Below are 9,593 nucleotides of genomic sequence, written 5' to 3'. Positions count from 1 at the left end.
GTTTTGTTTTTTATATAAAGACAAAACATAATTATGAATACAACATATGTTTATTATAAATGAGATTGTTAGAGGAAAACGTGATAAGTAATCTATGGTATTGCATACAATATACAACCCAAGTTTTACAATTCAAGAAATTATATATTCCTAACAGATATATGACTAATATACTATAGATGTATGCATGGTCACACGACATATTTACTAAAGTATGACTCTTGAAGAAGCACAGAGAAAAATAATCTCATCATGTGTGAGTGAGAGATATTAGATATGAGTGAGACACCTATGATGAGACCCACCCAATTACATTTAATATATTGTGGTAACTGCCTTTGACAATTACCACTAAACTGCCATAGGTGGCCTTGTAAAAGAGGTTTTATTCAAGAAAAACTCTCTTACTCTCTTAACTGTTATTTTTATCTTCTTTCACTATTGTACAATAATTAAAGAAGACAGTGGTATGTGCTTGTGACTCAAATTACGTCAACAAAAAATAGGTATTTATGTTATGATTATTTTATTACAGTTTATTTATGAAATGTGATTGCAATAATGACATGTTAATATGATGTTGGGATAAATTATTTTCTTAATTTACTAAAAGATCACAACAACGGGAGATTGTCGACGGCATCTATCTCATGGCACTAATTTGTGAAGTTGCATGTTGTGACCTCTAGATCATCACATCAATCTAGAGGGAGATTATTGGGAGCGATCTATGTGATATTTTTTTTTTTTTCAATTTTTTAAATATAATTTCAGAAATTTTTTCCAAGATTTATTTAATATGATTCATAATTTCTAAGCGTTAAGTTAAATCGACCCCGAAGTTTAATCAAATAAAAGAATCGCTATGAAATTTTAGAGATAGCAAATTTTTTCTACCATTAGTGTACTGTTAAAATTAATAATATGATGGATTAATAAATATTTACTTAGATTGTCACTTTACTTTTTTTTTTTTAACACAGAAATTTTATGATAAGACAATTTCTGTTATATCTACAACCACATGAGATTTTTTGTTGTTTAACTATACCTTAGGGGATTATTATTAACTTTAATTGCTAAATTTCATGATTAAATATTATCTTCTCTCTTTCATCAACAAACTTTTTTTCTTACATTATATGTTTTCTATTTTTCCAATCAAATTCTTGACCATTTTTTCATAAATCTATTTAAAATTTTGATATACTTTATCAAACTCATTTTAAGATCTTAATTAAAAAATTTAATACTTTTTTTTTTTCTATAAAATCATTTCTAAAATTAAGAAAGATACATTTTGAAAAAAAATATCATAGAGTTTAAAACCGCTCTTAATTGTAAAATTAAATATGAGGACAATTTATGTAGTAACTTGTTTTAATTATTAATATTAAACTGAATAAACACCCAATCAAAAAGGGTCTTCCAATGTCTATAATCAGTTATTAAAGAGATGCACTAATTTTTAATTTAATATTGGGAGAACGACTTACACATACCCAAGGTTTACCGTAACGACAAGTTGGTATCTAAAAGGTTTTGAAACGACAAATAGGTACCTTCCGTCATGTTGTGTTAATGATTTCTGTTTATTAATAGTGAAAAGACTAAAATGCCCTTAAAAGTTTGAATTTTAGTTTTTTATAAATTTAAAAATATCTAAAAAACCCTTAGGTTTACAAATTTAACTAAATAACCCAATATATAAAATTTTTATAAAATAACAAAAACATCCCCGCCACCCGCACTGCCAGATTCCGGCAACCACCGCCGGAATCTGGCCGGAAAGTTGCATTACGACACAGACCCGTCGGATCTGTGTCGTAACGCCTCGATCTGGCTTTTTCCGGCCAGATCCGTGGCTGATCTGGCCGGAAAAGGCCAGATCTATGGCTAGATCTGGCCGTCGACACCGCAAAACTCCATCTGCGGCGTCGAAGGCTAGATCTGGCCGTAGATCTGGCCTTTTCCGGCCAGATCTGTGGCAGATCTTGCCGGAAAAGGCAAGATCGGCACGTTACGACACAGATCCGACGGGTCTATGTCGTAACGCAACTTTCCGGCCAGATTCCTACGGTGGTGGCCGGAATCTGGCACTGTGGGTGGCGGGGGTGTTTTTGTTATTTTACAAAAATTTTATATATTGGGGTATTTAGTTAAATTTGTAAACCTGGGGGGTTTTTTTAAAATTTTTAAATTTATAAAAAACTAAAATTCAAACTTTTAAGGGCATTTTAGTCTTTTCACTATTAATAAACAAAAATCACTAACAGAACATGACGGACGGTATCTATTTGTCATTTCAAAACCTTTTGGGTATCAACTTGTCGTTATGACAAACTTTGGGTATGCACAAGTCGTTCGGCCTTTAATATTTAAGCAAGTTAAAAGCGCAGCAACGTGGAATATTTGGGCTCCTTTTTTTTGATATATTCTTTTTAATATTATTCTGGTTTTTCCAATAAAGTTAAACAGTAAAATTGACTTATTCTCAAAATATTATTCTATATTATTTAATTTCTTTAAACCCACTTAAATTCATTAATTTAACTAAACACCCCTAATTTTTCTTTTAGAAATTGCAAAAACATCCCAACAACCCACATTTACCAGATTTTGGCCACCACTGGCGAAAGCTGGTTGGAATATGGTATAATGACACACTATTGGCTGAATCTATCCGGTAGTATGCCGATCTTGGTCGAAAAAGGCCAGATCTACGACTAAAGATCTGCCCATCAACAGTCAAATCTTTGACCGTAGCTAGTCGTCAACGACGGCCGTATCTTATCTACGGTTGTCGTTGATGACTAGATGCGGCCAGATCAATGGCTAGGATCTGGCCGTCAATGACTAGGATCTGGTCGGAAAAGGCCATATCGGCATAAGATTGACAAAATTTAGCTGGTTATGCGTTGATACAGTGACTTCGGTCACCCTCTGATGGTGATGGCCGACTGTCTGTATTTAATGGGTAGATTAAGAGTGTTTTTGTTAATTTTTAATATTTTATTATATAGATGTTTAATAAATAAATAAACATATAAAGTATTTTTATTATTTTCTAAATTTTATATCATAATACTTATCCAATTTAACTATTTTCAAAATATTATTCTAAAAAGTGTTGAATAATAAACCAAACATGCCTTTATTTTTATTTTTGTCATTTTATTCACCGTTTCGCGCATTATCCGGCTTTCGCCTGTGCGTAAGTAATGTCAAGCCACGATGAGAAACAAATTAAAGACGGAAGTAACGCTATCGTGACAGCATGGTAAATCTAGATCTCAATTGATCACCGTGCATTTTAGGTGTCAAGGTAGCTTCTCGTTGGTCTATCAAATGCTAGAAACGATAATTGTCGGTATTGACTTGACTGTGACCATACTGTCCGTACACGCATGTGAAGATAGAATAACTCTATGCAAATAAAAGAAAAAGTAACCAGAGAAGGAAAAGAAAAAGAACAGGAAAGAGAGAAGTAAACGAACCACGTGTCCACGTGTCTCATGAAACTACTTTTTAAAATATTAAACTGCTTAAAATATATTTTACAACTTCTTCATTTCATTTTCTCTACGCCAAATGAGAGTTTGCCACGAACGAACTTTGAAGTGAAAAAAATGGAGTTGAAGATGCGTGGCTCTCTCTAATTGGCTGTTTTTGATTCAAACTTGAAGCCTAAGTTTGTATAAGACCGACATTAATTATAAGTTTGAGAATAAAGAACTAGTCAAGTCTTTAATTATTTTAATTAATTTCTTCTCGTAATTGGAGAGTCAACAAAAGAAAATACAAATACGGTTTCAAAAAGTTTTTTCTCAATTGTTTTATTCCACTTTGAAAGAGAAGACTATGCGTGCGTAGACTTCAAGTCTACAAGATAGAACGCTGAATATTGATTTTTCTTGCACTTGCTCGCGAATTCCTCTGAACAGATTAGATAAGGAGTTTTTGCTTCGCTCTCGAAACGGTTAGTTCTGCTTGTTTGTGTTGTTGCTTTATCAAACTTTAAAATTTGGAGCTGATTTTACATGTTTTGCATCTCTTTTTATGGCTGTTTTTCCGTTTAGCTTGGATTCGGCGCAATGCGTTTGGATCTGTTTGTTTCCCGGGAAAATTCAAGAGAATGAACTTAACAGAACTTTTGTATGTTACTGTAGTGTGTGGTGTTAGCTTTTTCAGACTTTTCTAACTTCTCTTGAACTAAGCTTCGTAGTTATATTAGAGTTGAATGAGTCAAGAATTTTTTTTTTTTTTTAATCGATAATTATTAATATTTTAAATTACAATTCTATTTCTTCACTGCATTTTCTCTGTCAGAAATCTAATAAGTAGAAAAAAAAAATTGCTAAATCTATGCATTCTGCGAAAATGCTTCTAGAATTTCTAGCGGATTAGGTTGTGTAAACGCAAGTGAAAGAAATCAAATTAAATTTGAAGCACAATTTATTTGACTGTTCTCCAGTTGAGGCCTAAATTTCTTGCATCGTGTTTTAATATAGTTTGAATCTGGTTATGTTATTTTAAACATTTGATGTCTGGCCGTCAAGGGTAAAGTGGTCCCTACTTTAATCGATTTGATGATGTAGTCACGTAAAAAATACTGATAAATCTTCTGTGCAACTAGGATGGGTTCTCCTAAACGCGGTCATTTTAGAATTTTATATGGCTTTGTTTAATGTTCATTTAGTCAACAAAAAAATTTCCTGTCAGTTGACCATTGGGGGATATTACGTGATGTATTTGAATTTTGATGAAACTTTTATCTCATTATTCATGAATGAGCAGAGTTCCTCTAAGCTTGTTCTAAAGAACTATGGTGTTTGGGGTTCTGATTTCTGAAAGTTACTAAACATGTATAGAGCCACCAGGTTTTGATTTCATATTTTTTGTGAGTTTTATGCTACTTGGTTTTGGTTCCTTTTCTCTTTTTGATAATTTTTTTTCTTGGCTGCATGGGTTTTATCCACTCATACTTGAAAGCATTTGAATTGTGGAATTTTATATAAAACTTTCATTCTCAGTTGTGTTTAATTGCTTTTGCAATTTGTTCCAGCATGACAGTCTTATTCCAGATGCTTTGAGGAGAGCTTATGTGAAATTCCATTTATGTAGTTGAAGCTTTCATGATCAAACCAGAAGCAGATCTTTGTGCAAAACAATGGACTAAAAATAAGATCCGAAGCTTTCTTCCAAGAACTGAAATGATCCTTCTATATTTCAATCATATGCCTAGATTATATCTTGCTGAGATTTATTTGGTTCTTCATTAGCACCTCTTCTTCGTGAATTTCCATATAGAACTCAGTTTTATGAAATTCATGCATGTTTTAGTCACCTCTAAGCTTTGTTGGTATTTTAAACTCAATCTCTATGGAAAGTAGGCTCAAAACTTTTGCTGCTATTGTTTAAGGAACAGAATGAAGAAATGGTACGGTGGTGTTCTAATTGCATCCTTGTTTTTGTTGTTGGTGCTGAGATATGGTTTCTTGAAAAATCCTATTGGGGAAAGTTATGTAACAAGTGCCGTCGCCTCTAATGGAAGTAATCCTCTGAAATCGGTTCATGCAGTTCCACCCGCAGTTCAAAATCCTGACAGTGCTTCTCAAGTAATTCCAATTGATACAATAGCCTCTAGTCTCTATGCTCAAAGGAATTTATCCAAGGAAGAGCGGCAATCTTTGCAGACATGGAATCTCTTGAAATACTTAATTACTCATTCTATGGTTTTACCAAATGGAGTAGAAGCTATCAAGGAAGCTGGAAATGCCTGGAATAACCTTATGGTGTCTGTTGAAGAGGAAAAAATTGGTTATGCCAATGAAAGTTCAGCCACGAGAGCAAAAGAGAAACAATGTCCGCATTTCTTAAATAAAATGAATGCCTCAGATCTAGTCAACAGTGGTTTCAAGTTGCAGGTTCCTTGTGGACTGACTCAGGGTTCTTCTATTACAATTATAGGCGTTCCGAATGGTCTTCTTGGTAATTTTCGGATTGACTTAACCGGAGAAGCACTTCCAGGGGAGCCTGATCCACCTATTATTCTGCATTACAATGTGAGGCTACATGGTGATAAGATAACTGAGAATCCTGTAATTGTTCAAAACACCTGGACTTTAGCTCATGATTGGGGTGAAGAGGAGCGCTGCCCATCTCCTTCTCCTGAAAAAATTATAAAAGGTGGAAGTAACTCTTGCATTTTTAATATACTGGGTGTGAAAAAGGCAGTATAAATGTTTATTCAGCTTCAGTTGTGTTTAATCAAGTTTTAGTTGCTCTATACTGCTTGTGCATGTTGCATACTTCCCATATAAAGCAATTAGATATTGGAACTTTGTTGAGCTTCAAAGGGTTCAATTTAGACTCTCTTCTCAATGTCAGGGCCTGCAGTTTCAGTAGTTAGGAAAGACATCGTTTAACTAGATGAGAAGCTACATTGTGTGACAAAATGTAATGGTGTGCTAGCTGCCTATGGTCCTCCATATCTTTAAGAATTTAATTGAACTTTTGTTAAATCAGTACTTTATCATCAAAATTTTGGTAGTGGAATGTTTGAAGATGAAATCATTTTCTAAAGGCCTCTAGTTTCATTTATCTGTTTACTTCCACAAAGCTAGTAATAAATTGTTAATTTTTGTTCCGTTATATTGTGATGTAACTCTATTACTTCTTGTTGCAGTTGATGAGTTGGATCAGTGCAATAAGTTAGTGGGCAAAGATGATAAGCGGTTTTCTATGACTAGCAATCATTGGAACAGTTCTAGGAGGTCTTCAATGGCTCAGGAAGGATGTAAAACCAGAACATATTTTCCTTTTAAGCAAGGGAATCCTTTTGTTGCCACAATTAGAGTAGGGTCAGAGGGAATACAAATGACAGTTGATGGAAAGCACATAACGTCATTTGCTTATCGTGAAGTAATTACTCTCATCTCTTGCTCTTGCAACTTTTATAATTTTTTAGATATAAATACTTACAATGAACTTATTTGTTCACTTTGCTGATCATATATTCAGACTTTGGAGCCATGGCTGGTTAATGAAGTGAGGATTTCTGGAGACCTGAAACTAATTTCTGTCTTGGCCAGTGGTTTACCCACATCAGAAGATTCAGAGCATACAATTGATTTAGAAGCACTAAAATCTTCTCCTCTTTCTCATCATCAAGCAGTTGATCTTTTCATTGGAGTTTTCTCAACAGCAAACAATTTTAAGCGAAGAATGGCTGTCAGAAGAACATGGATGCAGTACCCTGCAGTGCGTTCAGGAGCAGTTGCAGTGCGCTTTTTTGTCGGTTTGGTGAGCTTCTCTTGCGTCTCTTTTCTTTTTTCATCTTGGTGTGCAATTGTTTTGTGGTTATATCTTATGAGTGTTGATTGAAAACATAAAAAAGAATCCCAATTTTGGGACATGCAATTACACAATTTATAATGATAATCCTTTAATGGGTCAAATGTTGTTCCCGCCATTTGTATACAAGAAGTTCCTTATGGTGCTTATAGTACTAATAAGGTGATTTTACAGATCTTAGTGCTAAGGTCAACATTTATTATGATTTTTATGTGGTGAAAGTTAGTCATTCTTCAATATCTCAAATTAAATTTCGGGTGTTATTTATCTTTACTTAATTATTACTTCCTAATTTGCTGTATAAAATCATAACTTCCTATATTTGCAGTATAATAAGCAGTACCATCACTGAATTACTTATCAAGTTTGAGGTTTATTGCAGCATAAAAATCAGATAGTGAATGGGGAACTCTGGAAAGAGGCACGGACATATGGAGACATACAGCTTATGCCTTTTGTTGACTACTATAATCTCATCACGTGGAAAACTTTAGCCATCTGCATCTTTGGGGTAAAATCTTGTCTCTTACTCATACCAGGAAGATTGTACCTTTTCCTTGTTGACCTCATTTCCTCAACAGACACAGGTTGTTTCAGCAAAGTTTGTCATGAAGACAGATGATGATGCATTTGTCCGTGTGGATGAAGTGATGGCTTCTTTGAGCAGAATCAATGTGAATTCTGGGTTGCTTTATGGACTCATCAATGCAGATTCCCGACCTCATAGGAATCCTGATAGCAAGTGGTATATCAGCCCCGAGGTAATCCTCTTCTCTTGAATATATCCACTTGAGAAAGCAAATTGAATTCAGCAATTTCAACCCTGCCAGCTCAACTAATGATTGTTGGATGTTGCTAACACGAAAGCCTTTTAGATCTTTTCCATTGTAATCATTCAGCAATCAAACTAGAAGACAATGGAAGCGTATGTATCTTAGGGTTCTGTCTGCATTAATCCAATATGGTTTTTGAGATAATGTGAATTATTTGGTATATTTCTTGTTTTCATTTAGAGTTTGTATGATTAGGTGCCTTTGGCCAACCTTAATTGCTTGGGCTACTGATAAGCCCCAGAAAGCATTGGTAGATTAACCTGATTTTAGTTATATAGCAAGATTTCTATAAGATTTAAGTACATTTCCATCCACAATTTAATCGATTATATTAATACCAAGATGATTTTATTTTTACAACTTCTAACATTGTTCCCTTTGCATTATAGGAATGGCGTGAAGATGCTTATCCCCCTTGGGCACATGGTCCTGGGTATGTTGTGTCTAGTGACATAGCAAAGGCAGTCTACAATAAATACAAAAGAGGCCGTTTAAAGGTATGGTGGTCAATTATCATTTTTTCTTTTGCCATTAGATGTGCTTATCTTTGGACAAAATTAAAAACATATATGGTGGCATTCTTCTATTATTGCTTTTGCATATCCTTAGCTTCATGCAGATTAACAATTGTAGTCATAATAAATAAATGAATGGTTTATATTGCAGATGTTTAAGTTAGAAGATGTAGCAATGGGCATATGGATTGCAGAGATGAAGAAAGAAGGGTTAAAAGTTAGGTATGAGAAGGAAGAGAAGGTGTACAATGAGGGGTGCAAGGATGGTTATATTGTTGCTCATTACCAAGGTCCTCGGGAAATGCTGTGTTTGTGGCAAAAACTTCAGGAAGGAAATGTTGCTCGATGTTGTGGTGAATGATAAGTGTAGAGTATTGTTCGTCATCTTGGTTTATTGTAGGTAAGAATATGATGGAGAGGGGCGTTTGATAGGGAATCTATTGACAGAAGAATTGATAGAAATGAGGAGAGAAAAGAATAGGGTTGATGATTATTAATGTATAAATAGAATAGGAATATTTTTTAGTAGGGCATAGAGGAGGTATTACATTTCAGATGTTGATTATTATTTAACAGGTTAGAGTGAGAGGGAGATGGGTTTTTGTATAGAGATCACATCACGTAATAAGGAAAATAATACAGCCACCGATAGTAGTGCACCGAATAACGTGACAAAATCTTGACCATTGATTAATTCTAACTTAATATTAATTAATGGTCAGGATTTTATTACGTTATTCGGTGCACTATTATCGGTGGCTATAACTGTAGCGTTACTCCACGTAGTAATAAGACTTTAGAGAATAGAGAATATAACTACTATGACGTTGACTTCAGCTAACAATATTGAATTAGTCAAAGGACTGTTGCTGATGAAGATTGGGCTTGA

General features: G+C 34.1%; 1 protein-coding gene across 3 annotated transcripts; it reads left to right on the top strand.

Moving 5' to 3' along the window:
- The first annotated feature begins 3,824 nt into the window (after window positions 1-3,824).
- Window positions 3,825-9,129, top strand: LOC116111344 (beta-1,3-galactosyltransferase GALT1). 3 transcript variants are annotated; one of them, XM_031397543.1, is made up of 8 exons: window positions 3,825-3,979; window positions 5,066-6,189; window positions 6,689-6,924; window positions 7,024-7,305; window positions 7,739-7,867; window positions 7,938-8,117; window positions 8,579-8,686; window positions 8,856-9,129. In XM_031397543.1, exons 2-8 carry the CDS (start codon window positions 5,430-5,432, stop codon window positions 9,063-9,065), a joined length of 1,905 nt encoding a protein of 634 aa, XP_031253403.1. In that variant the 5' UTR covers window positions 3,825-3,979; window positions 5,066-5,429; the 3' UTR covers window positions 9,066-9,129. The 3 variants fall into 3 exon arrangements, with proteins under 3 accessions (XP_031253403.1, XP_031253411.1, XP_031253419.1); XM_031397551.1 differs by lacking the exon at window positions 3,825-3,979 and adding an exon at window positions 4,763-4,900; XM_031397559.1 differs by lacking the exon at window positions 3,825-3,979 and adding an exon at window positions 4,861-4,880.
- The last annotated feature ends 464 nt before the right edge of the window (window positions 9,130-9,593 follow it).

Source organism: Pistacia vera, unplaced genomic scaffold (genome assembly GCF_008641045.1).
Source record: "Pistacia vera cultivar Batoury unplaced genomic scaffold, PisVer_v2 Contig119, whole genome shotgun sequence".
In the NCBI taxonomy this organism is placed as follows: domain Eukaryota; kingdom Viridiplantae; phylum Streptophyta; class Magnoliopsida; order Sapindales; family Anacardiaceae; genus Pistacia; species Pistacia vera.
The sequence above is the reverse complement of the archived record's forward strand: the minus strand, read 5'-3'. Positions and strand labels throughout refer to the sequence as shown.

What these genes read in the sequence shown, in the direction of transcription:
- LOC116111344 (XM_031397543.1), top strand. Translation starts at nt 5,430, where the DNA reads ATGAAGAAATGGTACGGTGGTGTTCTAATTGCATCCTTGTTTTTGTTG. An exon ending in TGCGCTTTTTTGTCGGTTTG is followed by an intron (nt 7,306 to 7,738) that starts GTGAGCTTCTCT and finishes GGTTTATTGCAG; the next exon opens with CATAAAAATCAGATAGTGAA. An exon ending in ACAAAAGAGGCCGTTTAAAG is followed by an intron (nt 8,687 to 8,855) that starts GTATGGTGGTCA and finishes TTTATATTGCAG; the next exon opens with ATGTTTAAGTTAGAAGATGT.